General features: G+C 41.0%; 2 protein-coding genes across 13 annotated transcripts in view; one reads left to right on the forward strand and one right to left on the reverse strand.

The window, feature by feature from the left end:
* Positions 1 to 5,076, reverse strand: part of FGF7 (fibroblast growth factor 7) — a 95,533-nt gene extending 90,457 nt beyond the window's left edge. For 2 of the 3 annotated variants that reach the window (XM_033920272.1, XM_033920270.1), the window contains exons 1-2: positions 4,871 to 5,076; positions 3,705 to 4,289 (exon numbers count right to left, since the gene is read on the reverse strand). In XM_033920272.1, the coding sequence (XP_033776163.1) occupies positions 3,705 to 3,990 (286 nt within the window). In that variant the 5' untranslated portion in view covers positions 3,991 to 4,289; positions 4,871 to 5,076. Of the gene's footprint in view, positions 1 to 3,704; positions 4,290 to 4,644; positions 4,770 to 4,870 lie in introns of those variants that run through there. The other variant, XM_033920271.1, reaches the window with a different exon arrangement.
* Positions 1 to 24,849, forward strand: part of FAM227B (family with sequence similarity 227 member B) — a 413,569-nt gene that overhangs the window by 162,947 nt on the left and 225,773 nt on the right. The window lies entirely within an intron of this gene.

Consider the following 24,849-nt stretch of genomic DNA (forward strand, 5'->3'; position numbering starts at 1 on the left):
TATTAACTCGGAAATTGCACTGAACTCCTATTGGGGTATATCAACGATTCATAAATATTTATGTAATGTAATACAGTACACCCTGTAATCATTTTTCATTTAGAAGAAGTACTGGTATTAGATATAATAGGGAAACATTCAGGTAGATATTTAAATACCATGGTAGAGTCTCTTTAAAACTTCAGCCATAGTATTTAAATAGATCACCTATATTTAGTGCCACTATCTAGATACGCAGTGAGGATGAATACATATGGACAGTGCTCTCTGTGGCCAGTATGTGTATTGCAGCAGTATTCATTCAACGATATTTATAGCCCAGCAGTTTTAAGTTTGGACAGCATTTTTTTTCTGTTCTATCTTAAACCACATAGCTATGAATTTCACCATTATTCATAGAGCTGGGTGAAATGCCTTCACTCCACCATATGGATAGAGTTGGAGCGGTTAGAACAAAATTTCAGTGACCCTGGCTTCATAGTTATAGGGAGCTTATTCGTTTAGTACCTGCCATAACACAAATAAATTTGAATATTGTGCTTAGAAACCTGAATAAGCGGTTCAAACAAATCTTTTAATAAACGTAATAATAATCATCTGATTGATAGAGCAGTGAATCTCAAATCTAGAATAGGGTGACCAAATGTTTTAATTAACCAAAATATGTCTCTTAAGTATTTATTGCAGATCATCTTTAAACCAGATCTGTCTGAGAGTTACCAATAACTGGATGTAAGAACCATGGGAATACAGCTTGCATTCAAACGATACTTTTCATTTCCCGTTAGATTGGATAAGAGGGAAGCGGAACATTTTGAATAGTCACATTGAACTCTACAAATAAGGATGATTATTTAAATGTTGCTCTTAAATTCAGTTATTGGTAACTCTCAGACAGATCTGGTTTAAAGATGATACGCAATGAACATAAGAACATAAGAAATGCCTGCACCGGATCAGACCTGGGGTCCATTTAGTCCGGTGATCCGCACACACGGAGGCTCAGCCAGGCACACCCTGGCGAATACACTAGTCACTCGTATCCCTCAATGTCTTCTGCAAGAAGATGTGCGTCCAATTTTCCCTTAAATCCTAGAATGGTGGTTTCCTCCATGAATATTCATGTGACATAAGCTATCTCAATACAAGATGTATTTGTATATATTTGTATACAGTGGGACATGTGGATCAAAGTTTTGCCTGGCACAAGAGTTGAATAGCATGACATTCAGATTATTGATTCAAGAGTAAGAAATCAGAAAGATACGTATTTAGCAGTATTCAACAGCATGTGGTGTTATAAATGACATGTAGAAGGGCATAGAAAAAGTGGAGAGGGATAGATTCTTCAAACTTTTGAAAACTACAAGAACGAGAGGGCATTCGGAGAAATTGAAAGGGGACAGATTCAGAGCCAATGCTAGGAAGTTCTTCTTCACCCAAAGGGTGGTGGACGCCTGGAATGCGCTTCCAGAGGGCGTGATAGGACAGAGTACAGTATTGGGGTTCAAGAAGGGATTGGACAATTTCCTGAAGGAAAAGGGGATAGAAGGGTATAGATAGAGGATTAATATACAGGTCCTGGACCTGATGGGACGCCGCGTGAGCGGACTGCTGGGCACGATGGACCTCTGGTCTGACCCAGCGGAGGCACTGCTTATGTTCTTATGAGTGTATATTTATAGACATTTACATAAGTAAAATTAACAACTTTTATAAGCAAACAAGTCATAAATAGACATTTCTCCTTATCAAAAGTATGAGAAGTTGTTTAATATCATATTAAAGACTGTTAGGTTAAAACACACGAATATCACAGAACAGATTTCTAAAAGAAACAAAAATTAAGGCCCCCTTTTACTAAGCCGTGGGACCGAGTGCCGCGCAGCAAATGCTCCGAAGCCCATTCAATGAAGCATTTAAAGTATTGGCCTGTGCTATCAAGCTTAATAAAAGAGGGGGTGAATTATTTACCTGCCTATACCAAATGCAAAATATGATCTGTGCTGTTATACAATATCGTTAAAGTGCTTTATAAGAAGCAATACATAGTTTCTTTACAAATATTATCATCATTGCTGACTTTGACTTGTTACTTTTGAGAAAAGTGTGAAACATATTAGTATTATGTGGGTATAAATTGCTGGATTTGGAAAGCTGAGCTCAAAAAAATATGACGGCAAGTGGCAAAGAGTATAACAAAATCCTGTCAAAGAATGCATTTTTGAATTTTCTTCCTTTTTTGAACCATTGTACTTCATAAGGATATGCAAAAGGGGCACAGTTATCAAAGTGGGCAACTGTTAAGATAGCTGATTTTATGTGCTAAATTAGCACTAACTGCTGTTTTAGCCCAGGTCCCATTTTATACAATGAAACCTAGGGCTCCTTTCACGAAGGTGTGCTAGTGTTTTTAGCGCACGCAGGATATTAGCGTTAAGGTCTAGCGCGCACGGCAATGTGACGCGCGTTAAAGCCCTAATGCAGCTTAGTAAAAGGAGCCCTAGTTACTAATAACTGGGGTAAACAGTGGCCCGCGTTGATAACTTGCCCCCCAAAGTCTCAAATCAGATCGAGTGTATCCAATTATATAAGAATCGCACAAAAAAGCCGCCCAAAAACATAGCCATTATGGTAACCCAAAGCAGGAACCTACAAACACCTCGTTACACTTTGTTAAAAGAAAACTTGTTCCTATTATATGGCATTTCTAGGAGAAAGACCTTAATAGAGGTTTCTATTTTGTATACACACACAGTTGGGACTGTACTGCCAATTACTGTAAGTTTGGAGTTTTTCTGGGAAAACCTGAAAGCACTTTTGTTGTGAGTATAGCTTATAGTGGATTTCTTGCAATTGCAAGAAGGAAAGAAAATAATCACAGAATGGACACAATATATTTCCTAGCTCAGACTTTTGTTGCCCTTTACTTTCAACATTAGTGCTGATATCTGTTATCTAGTCTTTATTGTACTTAGTACTACGAAATGATAACATCTTACGGTAATGTGTTGACTAAGGGCCCCTTTTACAAATCTGTGGTAGCGAGTCCCTTTGCAGCAAATGCGAAACAGCCCGTAGAAATTTAATGGACTGTATCACATTTGCCCCAAGGGAATTGTAAAAGGGACCCTAATTATTCAGACCATGATTTCAAATAATTGAAAATATACTGGCAGTATATACTTTGATTCGTTCCTCTAGCTTGGTTGATTATATCTGAAAAATTATTTTAAAATGTGACCTATTATGGTTGCTCGTTCTTTTGATATTTCTACAAGGCTCCCTATAAAACAATTATATAGTATATGCATGTTATAAACCTTTTTCGAATCAAAAAGAATAAATGACATGTGTTTACTTGATCTGTATTACGTTTGCATTGCATAAGCTGTAAATGTCTTAAAGTTTGTAAAGATATGACCATTTAATTCATTTGTTAAAGAATGCTGTCCATTTGCTAATGGTTACCAGCTGGGGTTAATATTAGTACGTCTACAACACGCCAGTAACATATTATTTAAAGTGATGTAGTTCAAAATGAACCAAATGTCTTGCTTTTAACATGTCAGGGAGATTGTGTCTACCTAGAGCAGTCATGCACTAACCGAAAAGTGGGGGAGTTTCTCAAACTAGCATCGAAAAAGGAAACTAGGATCTCTGCAAATTCCCCAAACACTGCAGAATTCAAAGGCACGACTTACTGTAATTGTTGTTTGGGTCTTCTGTCCCTTTCACTTTGCCTCGTTTATCAATCCTCAGATACCACTGTGTTCGACAGAAAAGCTTCCTCACTCTTACGTCCCCTCCCTCCATATAATCATAACTTCTTGTATGTCGCTCGGGGCTGGAACAGTTCACGTTTATAGCCATTTGCTCTGGAGTCATGTCATTGCAGGCTAAAGATATCGTGCCCACTAGAAAGAGAATGTGAAAGTACGATCTGTAGAGCAGCGTTGGCAGGATCCAAGTTAGTATCCATTTGCGCATTATAGTGCAGTGTTCTGGGTGTTCTTGAACAACATAATGAAAATGAAATCTCAGGTAGATTAATCCTGCTAGGTCCTTGACCTGCCTTTTGTCTTGACAGCTGTAAGTGGATATGATTTGGATAGCTTACTCTTCGAGGTCTGTGTTCCTTATTTGTTGTGTCACCGATGTCAATCTGGATCGCTCTACAAGTATCTTTGCCGTCCCCGGTATCCTTCAGAAAATCACGTTAGAACAACTTTGACAGCTATGGCCTTCTGTGCTATTTGAATTCACTGTTTGCACAGAAAATAAGAGAACTGCAGAAACAAGAGGGGCAGACGTATAAATTAGTATAATTAGTTGCTATAATTAGTGTGACTTAACATGAGTTACAAAAGTTTTACACAGTAAATTCAAATTGATCTATACATCTCTATATAATTAGATATCTATATAGACCTCTCTCTCTCTGCATGTAGAGCTATATATATATTGTATGTGTATAAATATTAAGATATATGATATACAGTAGTGTATTATTGTTTTTTTCTAGTAGAATTACTAGGTATCTTTCCCACTACAGTTATGCATAAAACCTTTTCAACCTTTTCCTTCCATAACTGCCCATGCTTCCGTCCCCCCCACTATTGCTTTCATGCTTCGTTCAAATACCTTTGTGGCTATCCATGCTTTTTGCAGAGAGCTGTCCAAATGCCTTTTTTCTTGTATATATGTCAGCATAGACTGCACCTTCCGTATACAAGTTACACACATTATGTTTGAAGAGCTTGTCAAGATCTGTTAACTTTTGAACTATCAACTTCAACGCAGTCAGGCACAGAGAAACTGTCAGCAGATAGAAAGCCATAAGCGTGATCTTAATGGAAAAATAACTTACTTGTTCTTGATAACAGCTGGATATATAAGTATTCCATTTCTGCTGTCTGTCTTTTGCAACATGAGATTCTGCAGCTACAAACTATTTCTCAACTCAGAAGGACTTCAGCAGAACCATAATTGTTTCCATAAATCAACACGCAAGTGGGATTTTCTGTGTGTCTGTGTGTTGAGCCTGTTGTTGTTCTCTGCTTTTCGATAAATACCTTTTGCTGACCTCACTTGCAAGCAATTAGATTAAACCACTGAGCAGCTGAAGCATGAACAAGAATAAAATGTTGTGTGCTATCCACTGGTCATCAGAGGGAGCTATGAACACAGAACATAGATTTAAGTTGCAAAGCATTAAATACCTAATTTCCAGAAACATAGCTTGGTGGGAAACTTAAAAGAACATACTGTACGTATGCCAGTGAAACAAATGATACTTCTATAAATACATCTATAATTTTATTTGTTATAGCAGACATTTCTCTACCAGAGCTAGACATGATTACATTTTAGCATTGTATTTTGATTTTAAGGCTAAGCATCAGTAAAATTGAAGTTACTTGTTTTTATTTACTTATCCACATTTTTTTTTAGCATTTTCAGATTTTTATATGTAGCACATAGTAAATGAATATTCAGTTAAGTAATAATGACTGCTTGGCAGTTACTGCTGTATAGCGACAGACTTAAAAGTTCAAGTCAAAGCTTCTAGAAAGCTACAAAGTATTGCTTTAATAAGGAGACCAGCCTTATACTCAGTCTCAAGCTGTAAGCATATATGCATTTTAAGACAAAGGAAGGGGGCCCCTGGGATCAGTGTGCATCCTCAGAAATAGGAGGGTAGTGTAGGGCAAACAGAAAAGAAAGAAACAGTGGGAAGAAAGGGCACAAGCGGTAAAGGAGAGGGGAGGGGTAGGGAGAAGTAGAGTCAGGTGGGGTTGGTTAGACGAATAATAGGGTGCACAGGATGGAGTAAGAGGCAGTGGCCAAATCTGAAAAGCTGAGGTTGTGGGTTTATCCCAACACTGCTCCTTGTGACCCTGGGCAAGTCTCTTAAACCTCCATTGCCCAAGGTACATTAGGTAAATTGTGAGCCTGCTGGGACAGATAGGGAAAAATGCTTGTGTACCTGAATGTAAAAACCTCCATTGATAGGCAGTATATAAATAATTAATACACTTGGAATCGGGGCAGGGCAGCTTAATTATGCCCTTCCACTCTCCTGATAAGAAAATGAATACACACCTAGATATTTAGAACAGGGGTTTTTACCTGTCATAGCATAGTGGGAGAAAAGCACACATAAAAAAAGGGGTGGGGGGCATCAAAAAGTCATATATGAAAATAAGGTAACCCCTAGAGTAGTCAAAGTAAACAGAGAAGGCGACCAGGTGGTACTCAATATCTTTATTGTATGAAGAATCGACACGTACATGTTTCGGCCCGAAGACCTGCCTCAGGAGTCTTAATACTTTGATCAATACAATATACGAGTATCTGTGGTTGATTGTTCTATCTTATAAATTATAATGATTGAGTCATTCACTGAGCACATCAATCAGAATGATCACTAAAAAATTTGACCACAATGTGGAGATTAACCCAGGTTTGGCGGAACCAATCTCACAAATGCCCCAACACTGCCCAACCTAATAAATAATAAAGTAATCAAAAGAACTTATCTTGTGCTGAAAAAATGGCCAAAATGCTGCCGTGTGTTAAGTTTATTCAACTGCTACGAAGAGAGAAAAAAGTTATTTTGATTACTTTATTTATTGGGTTGTGCAGGGTTGGAGCATTTGTGAGATTGGTCTCCACTCATTTCATTATCTTTATTTGTTCACATTATTATTTGAGTGTTTTGTACACTTTGCACTATTAATTAGGCACCCTGGAAGACCCTATCATGGTGTGCTGCACTGAGCCTAGTGCTCCTGCATGAGATAAGCATTGAACACTTTGGGCTCCTTTTATCAAGGCGCGCTACGGGGATTAGCGCGTCGGACATTTCATCACGCGCTAACCCCCATGGCAAGCCTAAAAACTAACGCCTCGTCAATGGAGGCGTTAGCGACTAGCGCGGCAGGTGGTTGAACGCACGGTATTCCGCGTGTTAACCGCCTACCACACCTTGATAAAAGGAGCCCTTTGTGTTTAGAGGACTTCCAAATTACAAAATTATTAACAATTATCATCATTGATAAATAGTCTTATGAGTGGATCCTGCACTCCAAATTAGTGCATACTTGAAGAACTATTATATAGTTTGATTTTGAGGTGTTCTTCCTCTGGGTTTTTCTTATTGAAAGTTAACCGTGAGACAATCGGCTTCTTTGAAACAGTTTGAGGGAAAGTGAGGTTTTTCATGTCAGTTCTGAAGAAGTACATTATCTTTCTAATGTTGAAATCTGTTTCAGAAATTTTTTTAGGAAGGTCTCATTGATGCTCTAGCGCCTCGCAGGCCTCACATTGGAGAAATAATGACTTCCTGAATGAAATGTTTAAGAGTGAGAAATGTGACAACAAATAGAAGAATGAAGCTATATTTTGAGCACCAAACTGAAAGATTTTCAATTGCTGTTTTCCCTCATCCTGCGACATGACCTAGAAGCAAAATCAGTAATGGAATTCAAAAATGTGTGGGATCAACACACAGGATCCTTGAGTAAAAAGAGGATAGTATCAATACAAAACTCTACAGATCCAGAGCTAGAACTTCACTTATGATGAGCAGGAGTGGTGCTTAAATGACAACAAAGCCGATGTCGGGCAGACGTCTACAACCTGTCTCCCACATGCGGCAATATGAATCAGGAGCAAGAATGCACATTTTTACCACATTCATTTAGTCAGAGTACAGGTCTTGCCTATCTCAAGGGAGAGGGGAAAAACATCTTATAGTGGAACTTAGCAAGTAAAATGAATAATTATGTTGGGCAGCCTGGATGGACCACACAAATCTTTATCTGCCATCATTTACTATGACCTGTTGAATCATATTAATCCCGTCATTAAGATCCTTCAGAGAACCAGCGAAAACACCGCCACAGCCTTGACAGCCATTGAGAACTTGAAAGGTTTTATTTCTGACTACTGCATTCATTCCAAATTGCTCAGCAACTTTGTTAAGAGTTTGAGGGGGAACCAAAGTTTAAAGTTAGTACTCAGATTTATCAGAGGAAAAAGACTACAAAATTCCAGTATGAACAAGAAGACTCAAGTGTTACAATCACCTAAGAATAAATTTGAGTACAATTTTGAATACTAGTGACTTCCCTTAATGTAAGATCTGGCACTTAAAAGCAATGCAGCAGTACAATTTGAATTGATATACAACGTAAATAAATGCTGTGACTGACCACAAAAAGCTCCTGGAAACTATCAAAGTGAGCATAACAACATGTTGACCGTCTGCATCTATATGGGTGCCAGTGATATTCATTTGAATGCAGTAGATGGGCTTGCACGTACTTATGCTCTTTCTCCCTCAATTCTTTAGGATCCATATCATGCAAAGCCCAGAAAACCAAACGCAGCTCTATAAAGATTCTTGGCTCCACTGGAAGCTAATGGAGTGAGCATAACAACAGAGAAACTCTCGCAACAGACACTGCATGTGATCATGTTTGCTGCTAAATTCTGAATCCTCTGCAGACAGCTCACAGATTGTTTGGAAAGGTCAATATACACAGCATTACAGTAATCCAGATGACTAATCCCTACGATTCTCCCGCCAAGACAGCCAGAAAGTGTGTCACACATATTCTCGCATTCGTACGTTTGTTAATTAATAGTGGATCCAATAGGCAGATTCAGTCGAAACATGGACGGATCCTTTCTATCTTTTGCTTCCACCTACTTGCTTCATTATTTACTCCTGTGGGACAGTTATTTTTGACTGAATTGGACACTATAATTTGACATAGTCATAATAAGCTCATCTTGGGTTCATCCAAATTCCAGGTCGACTTTTTCCCATTGTGTTGTATGGATCCTCCTCTTTGAGTAGGACCTATTGCCCTCTCTTTTTGTGACTTTAATCCCTGCATTACTAGTCTGAACTGCTATGATGCCAACAATGATCAAAATTGATGAACCAGCCCCAGTTTCAGCTCTGCCCTTCTAGCCACTGTACCGATTTGAGGCTCCATAAACAGGGAGGAATTGGATGATTCCCAACTAGGACTTCCCCATCATTAACTTTCAAACCTAGCTGTTTGAATGACTGTGGAAATTTGTTCCCCCATGAAATTACTGTAGTTGTAACATTCATCTGTGACTTACTAGCCTCCAACCAACCTTTTAAACTTCAAAGATAATTATCCAACCATAACTGAGTAAAATATATGTACCAAATAGCTAGGATCACCCCTTTTATATGGAATTATTGCTAAATTGACAACCTACTGTAACTGGAATTTGGTGCTGGATGATGACTTCGATATCATGGCAGACCCTCTTCTATAGTGTTCCCGACTGAGCTTGAGCTAGACGTAGAGAATGACACGGTGACAAAATTCATCACCGTTCCCGTCCCCGCGGATAACCACGGGAAATAATCCCATGTCATTTTCTAGTGTCTATTTCAACCTCAGTCCTTCTACACCAGCATTCTTCAAAGCAAAGCTTGAGGGTCAGTGGTTGTGGCCATTCATATTCTGATTCTTCCCTCTCTCCTTAAAGAATGACATGAAGATGGTTTCCTGCGGTTATCCGCGGGGACGGGAACGGTGATGAATTTTGTCACTGTGTCATTCTCTAGATGTGAATCTAGGAGTCTGTTTTAGAAGCAAACTAGATGCACATCTCCTTACGAGAGGCATAGAAGGATATGGGTTAAGGATATGGCAGGGCCTCCGCGTGTGCGGATCGCCGGACTTGTTAGAACCGAAGGTCTGATCCAGAGATGCCGCTTCTTATGTTCTTAAGCATATAATATAATAAAATGCTAGCCGCGCATGCGCACTCCCTCCTGCGTGGTCCGTTTTCTGTGCACTGTAGGGCCCCGCAGGTCGGAGTGCGCATACGCGGCTACTGTTTTATTATATTAAATATTGGCTGCTGTAGGGGTATAGTGAATCTCAAGGTATTGCATGGAATGGGTTCTGTTTAGGGTTGTTTTTCGTCCTGTTGTTCGGTCTGGCCTGCTCCCTGCTCGCCTTGCCGTATTGTATTTATAAGTTGAAAGACGCGGCGGTGGCTCCTCTCACGATCCTGGATCATGAGTCTTTCAACTAAAAAATACAATACGGCAAGGCACGCAGGGAGCAGGGCAGACCGAAGCTCCGAATTGAACTGCCAGTTGGCCGGCTCCCTTGCTGGAGTTATTTTTCAGTTTACAGGTACCACCGCAGCTCTTGTCACGAGCCTCACCTGCTTCAGAGAAGACTTCCGATGCAGGCGGGGATCGTTAGAGGAGCCGCCGCGTCACCTTTAAACTGAAAAATAGCTCCGGCAAGGGAGTCGGACAGACTGCGGGAAGTGAGGTGAGGGGAAAAAATGCTAATGCACAGGGAAATGGAGGGAGAGGCAATGCTGCAGCTGCTGCACAGGGAAGTAGGGAGGGAGACAGGAAGAAAGACACAGGGGCAGGGAGAGAGACAGCCAGCCAAAAGGGGCCAGGGAGTGAGACAGACAGAAAGAAAGACAGCCGGAGGGAGAGAGACAGAAAAAAAAAAAGACAGGGGTAGGGAGAGAGAAAGAAAGATAGACATATATTCTAGCACCCGTTAATATAACGGGCTTAAAGACTAGTCTACTGTATATATGTAAATAGCAGCATTTGCACACTTAATGGACATGCAAATAGTACCGTAATTCTGAAAGCTTCTGCTTCCATATGTAGATGAATCTCAATATAAACGACTGGGAAAATTCAAAAGAAAAAAGTTCCTAAAGGTCAATAATGCACTAACGCTGGTATAGGAACAATAAAGCTACTTTAAATGCCTTTTAACCTTAAGTAGTGCTCAGACTCCAAGATGGATCGTAAGAACTCAATATGGGGACACTGTTGGCATTTTTCAAGCTAAGTCTATTTTTGAAGTCACAATTTTGAAGTTACTTTATAGTTGGACATTATTTCTTTCTATATGGAGTAGGGAAATATATGAGTATTTTTCAAATAGCGCTTTGAATCACCTTTAACTGAACAATGGTGCAATGATAGATACCATAGGAATCTCTACAGGGGCTTGTCCCCATATTGAGTTCTTACGATCCATCTTGGAGTCTGAGCACTACTTAAGGTTAAAAGGCAATTAAAGTAGCTTTATTGTTCCTATACCAGCGTTAGTCCATATGTAGATGGCCAGGGCACAAAGGGGGCAATGTTCAGCCATAAGCCCTGGATATGAATGTGTACTTTTAAGAAATTTTTGTGCCAGCATTGCACCTGTTCTAAGGCATGTACAAGTGTCACATATGTGATTCTTGGGACATTAATTCACCCACTGTGATTCAGAAGGGCAATTGTGCTAACTTTTGTGATATCTACTACCAGCACTCCTCTCTATGCAGCTTTTTAAAAATGTAGCAATACACATGTAAGCACTGACAAGTATACATGCATGTTGTGAAGTAGGCAGTTATACATGCACTGCTGGTACTTACTCATGCAAGAGCTTGAGTGATGCTTCCCTTTTGCTGCATTTGCAGGTTTGTAAAATGAATGCACTTGCAGTAAGTACATATGTACTACTGCAGTGTCTCTTGTAAAATAATGGGAAAATATGAACATTCAGATCTGGACATCTTATTTCTCTCATAGACCCCCCAATGCAAAATGAGTTTCTAATGTAATGTTCCTGGATATTTGACAGGTCCTTCATTCCATTGATCAGAAGTTTAGGGTAAAAGTAAACTTTACAGAAGAAATATTTTTGATTAGATTATTTACTCATCTTTTCCAACCTCTTAAACAAAGCTGATTTAGCAAAAATTGGGATTGCCTATCTATCTGATCATATGCTCCATTAAGCATAATATTAGAGATGATTGGAACGACAAGTGAGGTGATTAAATATGCAGATGACACTAAACTGATCAAAGTTGTTAAAATGCATGGGGATTGTGAAAAATTGCAAGTGGACCTTAGGAAATTGGAAGACTGGGCGTCCAAATGGCAGATGAAATTTAATGTGGATAAATGCAAAGTGATGCACATTGGGAAGAATAGTCTGAATCACAGTTACCATATGCTTGAGTCCACCTTGCGGATTATCGCCCCAGAAAAGGATCTGGGTGTCATCATAGACAATACGATGAAATCTTCCGCCCAATGTGTGGCGGTGGCCAAAAAAACAAATAGGATGCTAGGAATTATTAAAAAAGGGATGATTAACAAGACTAAGAATGTCATAATGCCCCTGTTTCGCTCCATGGTGCGACCTCATCTGGAGTATTGCTCTCAATTCTGGTCTCCTTATCTCAAGAAAGATATAGTGGCACTAGAAAAGGTTCAAAGAAGAGCGACCAAGATGGTAAAGGGGATGGAACTCCTTTCATATGAGGAAAGATTAAAATGGTTAGGGCTCTTCAGCTTGGAAAAGAGACGGCTGAGGGGAGATATGATTGAAGTCCTGAGTGGAGTAGAAGGGGTACAAGTGGATTGATTTTATTGCTCCGTCAAAAATTACAAAGACTAGGGGACACTCGATGAAGTTACAGGGAAATACTTTTAAAACCAATTGGAGGAAATTTTTTTTCACTCAGAGAATAATTAAGCTCTGGAACGTGTTGCCAGAGGATGTGGTAAGAGCGGATAGTGTAGCTGGTTTTAAGAAAGGTTTGGAGAAGTTCCTGGAGGAAAAGTCCATAGTCTGTTATTGAGAAGGACACGGGGTAAGCCACTGCTTGCCCTATATTGGTAGTATGGAATATTGTTCCACCTTGGGTTTTGGCCAGGTACTGGTGACCTGGATTGGCCACCGTGGGAATGGACTACTAGGCTTGATGGACCATTGGTCTGACCCAGTGAGGCTATTCTTATATTCTTATGATGCTAAAACAATATGGAGACTAGAATTTATGAAGTATGCTACTGATTGTTGGTTCACACTCTCCAATAAGCTCCTCCCAAGCACAAAATTCAGTATAATTCCACTACTTCCCAGGACCTCAGCAACACCACTCAGGGCTCAATACACTTTCATAGCCCTAAATGTTACATGCCAGCTCTTCATTGGTTCTTATATATCTACAATTCATATTATTATTCTATCTTCAACTCTAAAAAGAGTATAAATATTTTAACTTAGCTTAAAGCCAGAATGCTTCTTCAAGAACACACATTAGTTCCCAAGTTAAAAACATTTGCCAATAAGGGAAATGGAGTAAATTAACCAATTGTTGATTAACATATTGAGAAACCAAACTCACATTGAATATGGACAGGATAACTTGAGGGGGTAGGAGCAGGAAAAATATTGCACAGCCCAGCAGAATTAAACAAATGGAAGCGGCATCACATGGAAACAGTATAGAATGCCTTAATTCAACATTTTACCAATAGATCAGAGGAAACATTTTCAAAAATGGATACGTGTAATATTGCTGAAAAAGTTCTTTTGCAGATGCAGTTTAACAGGTATACATTTCAGTTTGGCGGGAAGCCAGGAAAACTTTTAGCTGGGATGGTAAAAAAACACAAGAAAGTCTAATCTCTAATCTTGTCCAAAAACATGCTAATGATTCTGCTGTAATGCTACTGGTAATCTCTTTAAGGAATACTAAAAAATGTATATGGCAAGTATCCAGCTGACTTAAAGATGTGAAGAATTTCTTTCAAATAATTTATACCCCCGACTGAGCCTTGCATATGCTTCTTAACGTATCCATCCCAGTGTACAAAATAATGGCCATCATTTCCTGGTGAAGGCCTCTGGTCCAGATACTATGGGCTCCTTTTACGAAGCCGTGTTAGCAGTTTTAGCGCACGCAGCCTTTTAGTGTGCTCTAAACCTGTGCTACGCGGCTAGAACTAACGCCAGCTCAATGCTGGCGTTAGCGTCTAGCGCAGCCGGTAGTTTAGCACGCGCTATTACGCGTGTAAAAGGAGCCCTATGAGTTTTTAATATTATAACTTGTTAAAAGAACATGTCCAACTTCATCAGCCTATTATGGCTTAGAGGAAATAAGCTGCTGATTGGTTTGGGGGTCAGTTAAACATTTTGTATTGTTTGTTTTATTAGTCATTATTTTTATTATGTATACTGTTTCAAGTTTCAAGTTTATTCAGGTTTTTGATTAAACGCTTGTTCAAAATGCTGTTGGTATGCCTTGGCTAGAAATGCAGTATATGAATCAGTTAAATTAATAGAAAAAAAGGAAATAGCTGTACTCTACTCCCCAAAGAAGACCCACTGTGCAGGACTAACCTGCCTTGCTCAGAGAATTTTATGAGGAAAACACATTGAAGCCTACCAGGATAACAGGAAGAAACTGCTTATTTGGAAAAGTTTGCTGAAAACAGCCAGGTCTTGAGAGTTTGCTTAAATTTAACACAAGGTTATCCATATCTTAGAATGAGAGCAAGCAAGTCCCATAGAACTGGTGCTATGTAAGAAAAATAAATGAGCAATGTGTCATCTGAGGGAATCACAAACGAGTGTTTGAGAGGTAGAGGGAGCTCTAAGTGCAATACATCAAGCATCATAGTCAAAATGTTGTACTTTATTCTAATACTAGTCTTTAAGCCCGTTACATTAACGGGTGCTAGAATAGATGTGTGTGTCTTTATTTCTTTCTTTTTCTCTCTCTCCTCTTGACCGCTTTCTGTCTCTCTCTTTCCTCGGCTGTCAACCATCACCCCTTGCCTGTTCCACCTGTCCAGCAGTAGGCATTCTCCCTTCCTTTTACCTCCCCCTGTCCAGCAGCACTCCTTACCTGCTCCCCCTGTCCCTCTTCCCTGCTCACCCTGTCCAGCAGCACTTCTTACCTGCTCCCCTGTTCCTCTTCCCTGCTCTGTCTGTCCAGCAGCACTCCTTCTTTTCTCCCCCTGACCCTCTTCCCTGCTCCCCCTGCCCAGCAGCACTCCTTACCTGTGTCTCTCTTTCTCCTTAGTCTTTTGTTATTTTTTTTCAATCTGTCTCTTTAGCCCCCTGTCCTTCTGTGAGTGTCTGTGTGTCTCTGTCGTTGTGCACTGTTGTTTGTTTGTTTTTTAAATCTATGTTTAGTTCCTGATCCCCTCTGTTTCCATGGCAAGCATGTTCGCGGATATGAGGGCCGTTTTGTGGTGCCGGATCTGGCGGCGCCGTGTAGGTCGGAAGATGGGCCTCAGCGTTTTGTAGGTCCGGGTCTGGCGTCGCCGTGTAGGGCGGAAGCGGGAGGCGGGGCCTCAGCACCGGCCGGGCGGCTCGCGCCGCCGGCCCCCAGTAGCTCGAGGCCAGCGGCGGACATGGCTTGCGTTGCATGGTGGAGGAGGAACATCAGTGACATACAACCCACGCATGCGCACTAAAAAAAACGCGACAGATCAGGGAACACGATTTTTTTAGTGCGCATGCGCGTCCTACCATTTTATTATATTAGATGAATAGACAGTTGATGCTGCTCCCATCAGCAATAGGGTCATCTAGATGAACTTGGGTGCTCTGTATTTTGAAGTATGGTGATAGAAGACTGTTTCAGACCAATGCAAAGAGAATTACAATAATCCAAGTGCTTTAGTTTTAAAACAGAAGCACACAGGAGCGCATATAACTGGGATGCAGAGGAAAAATTTCACCACATGCCAGGATATATAATAATATTTACAGGTGTGGCCTGAGAGAGATTCGGAGAGATGCAAGACCCCGAGAGCCTCGTTTGCATATGTTAGTAAGTGGAAAGTGGGGCCAAGTGGGGAAAAATAGTCACTCAGTGATTATGCTGACCCTGAATACTTGAAGGTTCTGGGCGGGATGTACCTCTTCTTAATGCACTTTTCCTACTTTTGGTTTTTTCTGTTGTGGTTGGTTTATTTGCAATTTAAGTTTTGATGGGATGCTTATGCGCCCTCTAGTTGGTGTGTTAACAGTTCACTGGCAAGAGTATAAATGGCACAAGAAATTCTTAGGGCATTGTGGGGGTGATTTAATATCTTATTAAAAAGCTATGTATTAATGGCTAATGAGATACAAATGAGGCATGTGTCAGATACTAAAGAACATGTTTGCAAGTATGTGTGGACAGCATTACACAAAGTTAACCACTCCTCCCTGTGTTATGGTTAACATTTTTGTATTAAGTCATCTGCAATGTATTTTGCATGATTTAATTTGTAGCTTTTACTTTTTGCTAATAGAGTTGGCCTATTTTGCATACTTTCATATCTCATTGGCATAGATCGGGGTGTCAAAGTCCCTCCTCGAGGGCCGCAATCCAGTCAGGTTTTCAGGATTTCCCCAATGAATATGCATGTGATCTATTTGCATGCATTGCTTTCATTGTATGCTAATAGATCGCATGCATATTCACTGGGGAAATCCTGAAAACCCGACTGGATTGCGGTCCTCGAGGAGGGACTTTGACACCCCTGGCATAGATGTTGCTTAATATTTCTGCTAACATTAACACGCATTGCTTCTTAAGATTCTGAAAAAAAATCTGGTAGGAAAGAGAAACCTCTTTCCAAATACAATAATCATGTTGTGATGAGTTAAGTTGGGTTGGTTGAGAAGTTTGTTTTAGGTTATTGGCTAATTTGATGAGCCAAGATTTGAGGAACTACAGAACTTGTTTCTTAAAAAAAGTTAAGTAAATATGCTCTAACAGACTGTATGCAGATGTCTGCATGTTTATTGTTTTCAGATGTATCTGTAAATGAATGGTGCAAGTTAAGAAACACAAATTGTTCTTTAGAAAATCTGATAAAACAAAAAAGGAATAACTGTAATTTAAAATATAAAAGAAACAAAAACAAAGCAACATATTGATATCTCCTTTCTCACATATATTCTCTACATCTTGAAGAGCATGCATATTAGTTCAATTTAAATATTTGTTTCTGATTACAGTGTGTGATGTAATTAGGTACACTTTGCTAACATGAACCATCCACACCAGCATGTGATGATACTTGTTATAATAATCATGTAAACCTAGGAACACTGCATTCAAAATACAGCATAAATCATAATCAGCCTTATTTATTTATTGTTTTAAAAACATATAACCTGCCATATCTGCCAGGGCTGTGCAGAGTACAATTAAACACGCACAGTAATACACTAAATTACATGATAAGACCTAATAAAATAAATACAGATTGCAGATATAAAATTTACTGATAGCTATGCTCAAAAAGGACTGTTTTGAACAAGCCCCCCATGCAGGCTATGAGAAGGGGCAGTGACAAATGGGCCGAGACCGTCGTGACCAGGAGAAAAGCTAGGGAGGGGGGTAGAGAGCGAGCAAGGGTTAGGAGTGGGAAACAGAAGAGAGGAAGAACCAATCAGCAGGTAGGCAGGAGGTGGGGCGAGGGAAGCTGAGGAAGAAGAGAAAGGGAAGCAGCCATTATACCTGGGGTCCAATAGGGTGGTGACAGCAATTTTCTCCACCTTGAGCGCAGCCGTTGTGTGGCGATTCGGAGGCGGTGCGCAGCCTTGGTCACAGCCATTTGTGGGGAGAGTTGGGATCGATGTGTTTCCGTGGTTGACTGTGCAAGCCGGGCGCAGCAGTAGTACAGCGAGTCAGGGCCAGCAACATCGTTCACACTGCAGTGCTTCCAAGGTGCCTTGATCGGGTGCTCGGAGCGCGGACACCAATTGAGCAGCATGCGACAGAGGCAGCGGGACGAGTCAGCTGTATTTACACAGCGCGGTGTGCGAGTTGGCGATCAGTCAGTCAGTCCAGCGGCATCGGCAGCCGGGCAGTTGTTCTAGTGCTGCCACCCAGTAGTGGTGAGACCATTAATTAATGGCCGCGAGCTCCACAGCTATGGTGGTAATATTACTTTGAATGTGAGTGGTTTAGGGCATTTGAGCTGTTTCTTCATAAGGGGAGAGTGCTGCATGGAGTAACGCCACGTGGCAGACGCCATTAAGGGGTGGACCCGAGGTGTTCATTGCACATAGAGAGAAGGCTTTTTGGATAATTCCTGGGAAATAAGGAGGGGTTGATGAAGTCAGTTGAATGGACCAACAAGGAGTGACGGTGGTATTTCTTTCATTACTTCAGTTGTATGAGTTGGGATTTTGTGTGTTAGTGGGAATAGGCAGAAGATTAACTGGGGGATGGAACAATGGGAGAGTGATCAGTGGCTACTTCGCTCTAAGCGCAGTTTATAATGAGTTGTATGTTTGTTTTAGTAGTTTGTCTGTGGGCATACCTCCACAGCGCAAGAAAGTTGGACAGGGGGCCAAAGCTAAAGAGAGACCAGTGGTGAAGAAGGCTACCATTGCAAAAAGGCTAGTGCGGAGTTATGCTGCGTAAATGGGTACATGTGCTGGCCAGACGCAGCAGCAACAGGAGCTCAGTGAACGCATGGCCCAGCTCCAGCAGCAAGTGGAGCTCCATGGAGCACAAGCGGTACGGCTCTTGGGGAGCCAGGGGGAAGTCACAACAGTGCCACCAGCGATTCCAGTGACCCCAATGGCGCCCCTCATTCCTGTACCAGCTTTGCCATCGGCTGCATCTACTGTACCATTGTTGATACTAGTTCCACCGGCTGAAGATACAGTTCATGTTCATGTACCAGTACTCAGCATAGATACCCCTTTTACAGGGGAGTCCTTGATTAATGCGGGAAAAGAATTGACAAGTGCTAGTGATAACACTTCTCTGGCCATTGTAATACTGGATGCATTAGTAAATTTTGAAAGGGGAAGGACTATGGTGCCCCATGATACACAGGAGATGACATTCGTGAGGGAGAAGGGTGATGTTACCTGTGGTGTGTCTACCCTGGCCACGGCAGTGCCTAGAGCCCTAAAAGAAAAGATATGGAAGAACGAGTATATTGATATCTTCTCATTGTTATTAAGAGAACAAGAAGAGGACCAGTGTGTTGAGAATGATAAGATCTTTATTCAATTAGAGAGAGAAAGAAAACCCAAAATTTTTAAGTCATTGTCTAATTGGATCTCAGAATTTCATGTATTGATGAGTGTGGTGGTGGAAAGGGAACCTGATATGTGCACCTACCTTATTAGATACTCCAACACCATTATTAGAGCTAATAGGCGTTACGGGGGATGGGCATGGTTGAACTACAACATCAAGTTCAGAAAGAATATGGCAAAAAATAAGTCTATTACATGGAAGCACAGGGTGATGGATCTATGGCTGGATGAAATGTCGGCACATAGACCATTCCAGTCAGATAGATTTATGAGTCAATTTCCATGGCAGGAGAACAGACAGCAAATTTTTCCCAGTGGCAGGCCAGGAGGTAGTAGTTGGCAAGGTAGACACCTGAACGGATGGAAGACTTGCAGACAATTCAATAACAGTTGCTGTACATGGACTAATTGTAGATTCAGACATACCTGTCACTCCTGCGGTGGCAATCACCCAGGCTCGCAATGCAGGGCAAGTAGAGACAGGTGCCCCTTGGGGCTTCAACCAGCACACGTCCCTGAGGGAGTTAGCACCAACCCCCATCCGATGTAAGGCATTAGAACTCTGGTCAAGGTGTTACCCCAACAAGGAGGACGCCAGCCATATGACGGGGTTTCACAGTTGGTTTTGAAATACCTTATACTAGCCCAGGGAGTACTTCTGGACACTTCCCCCCAAACTCTTTGTTTTGTCGCTCACAGGAGGCGGTGGTTCGGGACAAGATACAAAAAGAGTTGGATCTGGGTAGGTTAGCAGGCCCATTTAAGTATGCTCCTTTTCGGAATTTCATCATTTCACCTATCGGGGTCGTTCCCAAGAAAGAGCGGGGCAAGTTCCGACTTATACACAATTTGTCATACCCCTTGGGGGCAGCAGTTAATGATTTCATTGACCTGGAATTATGTTCGGTCCAATACATCTCCTTGGACCAGGCAATTCAAATTATCAGACAGTTGGGTGCACAAGCGAGGCTTGCAAAAGCGGACATTGAGGCACCTTTTAGGCTCTTGCCTGTACACCCGAATTCCCCGTCTTAGGTTTTTGGTGGAACAGTCAGTTCTGTTTTGATAGATGCATGCCTATGGGGTGTTCTGTGTCCTGTGCCTTCTTTGAGAAGTTCAGCACATTTGTCAACTGGGTGTTCAACCAGACAGTCCCGTCGGGGATGGCAGTTCACTATTTGGACGATTTTCTATTTATTGGTAAGGGAGAGCAGGTTTTCATGCATCTGGACTCGCATTTTGGGATCCCATTAGCACATGATAAGACAGTAGATCCTACGAGCATGCTGACATTTCTGGGGATCGAATTGGACATCACAAATCAGGTCTCATGGCTCCCGCAGGACAAGCTTGTGCGATTGCATCAATCGGTGAGGGAAATGGGGGCTAAGACTAAGGCAACCTTGCGACAGTTCCAAGAGCTTCTCACCACTAGAGTGATACCCATAGGCCGCGTATTCTCCAGGCGGATGAACATAAGAACATAAATAATGCCTCTGCTGGGTCAGACCTGAGGTCCATCGTGCCCAGCAGTCCGCTCACGCGGCGGCCCAACAGGTCCAGGACCTATGCAGTAATCCTATCTAAACCCCTCTATTCCCTTTTCCAGCAGGAAATTGTCCAATCCTTTCTTGAACCTCAGTACCGTACTCTGCCCTATTACACTCTCTGGAAGTACATTCCAGGTGTCCACCACACGTTGGGTAAAGAAGAACTTCCTAGCATTCGTTTTGAATCTGTCCCCTTTCAACTTATTTAGTGATTCATTTACATCTGCTTTCTGTTCAGGAAGAAATGAATTTGTTTCTTTTCCTCTGGGGTTGTACTGCATGCAGAGTCTTGCACCTTAGGGTTTGTTTGTATATATTAGTACTTTTAGTTTTTGGTCCCGTATCTGCATAGGGATTATCTGTGTTCTGGTAGGAATGAATATTGAGAAGCATACAGTGTGCTTTGTGTAGTTTAATTTTGTGGTTAACCATTATGTGTTGTTAATACGATTATATTGTGTGTGTGTGTGTGTGTGTATATATGAAAAATGAATGGAAAAAATGGTGTTACAATTAGTACTATTATGGGCGGGGTCTAGAGCGGAGATTGGGTGGAGATGAGTGGGGTCTGGCCCACGACTTAGCCCAGTGTTCTTCAACTGCCAGTCCATGAAATAATTATTTTATTTCTGCCGGTCCATAGGTGTAAAAAAGGTTGAAGAACATTGCCCTAATTCACTGTCTTCCTTTTCCTCTGATTCTCTTAATCACTATTCAGGCAACCCCCTCCAATCCTCTCATTCATTCCCTCAACACATTTCTGATCCACTAACTTATTCTCCACACTCCATCTGATCTCTTCATTCTTACCTCCACCTTTTTCTATTCTCTCACTCTCAGTCTAGGCCTGACATGGGCAACTCCGGTCCTCGAGGGCCAGAATCCAATCGGGTTTTCAGGATTTCCCCAATGACTATGCTTGAGATCTATTTGCATGCACTGCTTTCAATGCATAGTCATTGGGGAAATCCTGAAAACCCGATTGGATTTTGGCCCTCGAGGACCGGAGTTGCCCATGTCAGGTCTAGCACATAGTCCTGCAGTCTTTAGCGCCCCCCATCCCCCCGAGTGCCTTCAATTTTCTTAATCACTCTCTCCCTGCACACTCCTTCTGATTTCCTTATCTAACCATAAGCATATTTCTTGATTTATAATCTAGCATCCCAGTTGAGATGACAAGAGTCAATTAAGTATTTAAATAAAGGAAAGAGGTAAACCTATTTTTAGCAATAGATTTTATGACATCCCTTTGAAGGCCATTGCCAAATTGATAGAATATACAACAAATACATTTAAAGGACTTTAAAATAGAATAAGCAACCCTACTTCCTTAGTAGCTTTAAATGACTGGTATATGCAAGATTTAGAATATTCTGATAGATTGTGGTAAAGGCTGAAATAGCACTTGAAGAGCTTACAGAGATTCTAAATGATTCTAAATTACTTCCATCAGCTGCAATGCAGGATGTGAATTCAAATAAAAACATACTTTAAAATGCCTATATGAGAATACCAGAAGCCTAAAAAATAAAATAGAATTAGAGGATTAGAATGCATGGCACTAAATCGAAATGTGGGCACAATAAGCAACTCAGAAGCCTGGTGGGGGGGAGAACATCCAAGTGGAGATTGGTATTCATGGATATAGAGTATATTAAAACTGCCTTAGCTGAATTTCTTCATGGTAAATATATCCTAATAAATAAAACTATAAGGTGAATCAAAGAGATGTGCTATATGTTAAATATGCACAAGGCAATTCTAAAACAGTATACCTTTATTTAGGCACCATGAATGTGCATAGATGGCCAGAATATGGTCATTTGTGTACATATATACCTAAATGCTAATATTCTGGCATTATGCTACTCTTTAAACTAGCACCTAAATGTGATGGAGTGTAGTTTGAAATTGGGCATACATATAGGCAGAGTTTGGTCGGGGCACACAGGACCTTGAAGCTGGTGGACCTTGTCGGACTAGTACTAGACCAACCTCTCTTTGGATCTTTAACTCGTCAAGTTACTAGGACTCGAATCCAAGTCGATGGCGCCTAACACAATAGAATAATGTAATTTATCAACTTTTGGGGCAATCTGGCTAGTGTAATTGCTTGTACCTAAAATATACACACACATTTGAGTTGCTATGCAAGTATTCTGTAAAGAAAAGTAGGTGCATATTTTTCTTTATGAGATAGAATAGTGTCAAACAGGATAAAACTCCTGGCAGAAATAAAGAGGTCTAGATTTGCTAATGTGTGCTACTGCATTAGCATGCAAGAATACTGTTACTGCATTATTAGCAAATATTTCCCGTTGTTTAAAATACTTGCAACATAGGTATATTGCAATTTAGTGTATATCTAATAAACTGTCATAGACACTTTGATATGGAGAGAAGTATATAAAATATCCTGTGATAATGTGTTTAAACAATACCTTCTATAATCACAGTTAAACTTATAATTAAATCCAATAATTAAATCCAATAATTGAATGTTGTGAAAATCTCAGACCCTAAACCCGTGACTGGTGTTATCACCAAACTGGGGTTCATTTAGGGACCATCATAGTTTTTCACTGTCCCCGCAACCTGGACTGTAATCCTCTATCTATACCCCTCTATCCCCTTTTCCAACAGGAAATTGTCCAATCCTTTCTTGAACCCCAGTACCGTACTCTGCCCTATTACGTCCTCTGGAAGCGCATTCCAGGTGTCCACCACACGTTGGGTAAAGAAGAACTTCCTAGCATTCCATCCTTCTCCCACCTGCTCAGGAGCTGTCTCTAATGTTTGACCATTAGGACAGAGGGTTTTTGTGTGCTGTTTGTCTGAGCATTGGAGGGAATTGCTAATTGACTCATTTTAATATTAGTGAACTCATTTGCATAGAACTCAGTCACTTCTTCTGTGGATGATAAAAGTAGTACCAAAAGCCTTTTTTTTGCATTAGGCACACAGTAACGTTGCAAGCCCTGTTTGCTTTGAGCATTAGGGCCTATGTCATATAATTTATTAACATGACAATTTTACATGTATTGCCAAAGTAATATATTTAGTAGTTAAAATAAAAAGAGAGAGAGAGAAGTACTGAGAAATGAATGGAGGGGATTGAAAGAGATTACTGGCTAGGAGAGAAAATTCTACTATGGTGGTACCTGGAGATTGTAGAAAACAGCTGTAGGTGAAAGAGAGGGGGACAGCTGAAAGTAGAGCTGTGGGGAGAAGTGTAGAGGGGTTAAGTGAATTGAAAAGGGTTGCTCCCTAGGAGAGATAATGTTGCTGTGAAGGACTGGAAGAGACAGAAAGGGAGGGACAGGAAGGGATCACCTGTCCTGGCAGGGAGGGACAGGAAGCGATCACCTTTCCCATTGTCCCCGCGCACAGCTTCAGGATGCTATCTCTGAAAATGGGACAGTTCGGCATCCTGAAGCTGTGTGTGGGGACAATGGGACAGGGGCTCTAAAAATGGGACGGGTCCTTTCAAAACGGGACGTATGGTCACCTTAGGTATAGAGGATTGAAAGGGGTTACTAGCTGTGTGAGAGATAATGCTGCTATAAAGGGTTGGAAGCAGATCTAAGAGGCTGGATAATGGAGATGGGCTGTGAGTGGAGCTGTGTAAGAGGAGTAGAAACAGGCTGTGAGGGTGAGAAGAGCTAGGAGAGGAGCATGGGCTTTGATGGGAAAGGGAGCTGGGAAAATGAGATATGATCTAGATCAGAGAAAGGAAGAAGAGTAGGTAGAGGAAAGAGAAGTTAAAAAAGATGGAGAGTAGCTGTGTGAGATTTAGAAAAGGGGCTGAGAAAAAGGTGAGAGGAGAGGTCATGATGAAGAAAAAAGAGTAAGAAATGGCATGAAAGGTGAGCATAGGAAGTAGAGAGACAGATTATGGAGATAGAAACAGATTGGGAAAAAGAAATTAACAAAATAAGAGGAAGACTGGAAAAGAATTTATAAAAGTGAAGGAATGTGAAGCAGCTAGGAAACAAGACCAAGAATAAACAAAGAAAGAAGATAGAAAACTATAGACACAAAGATTGCAAAATTTTAAAAATTTAGTTAAGATTTTTGTGCTAGCTGAGCTGGGCCGGGCCAAGGGTGGAGAATTCCTGGTATTTTTTCCTTCTTCTCCAGCCCCTATTGTTACCGGGATAAATAAGTTATTTTACTGGAGGGACAAGGGGGATCAGTTGTCATGGTCTGAAAAATCTCTTAAATCTTCTTTGGCAGCTCTGTAATGGAGAAGACCTATAATCAAGTCTCAAAGAGCAATAGACAGGAACATCAATTTTGTTGTCTATGATTTATCACAGTTTAACATTGGTAAAGGTTCCTCATAGGTGGAAGCAGGCAATATTTAAACCTGTATTGAAAAATTCTTCTTTAGATCC

The sequence above is a fragment of the Geotrypetes seraphini genome, chromosome 14, assembly GCF_902459505.1.
Source record: "Geotrypetes seraphini chromosome 14, aGeoSer1.1, whole genome shotgun sequence".
Lineage (NCBI taxonomy): Eukaryota > Metazoa > Chordata > Amphibia > Gymnophiona > Dermophiidae > Geotrypetes > Geotrypetes seraphini.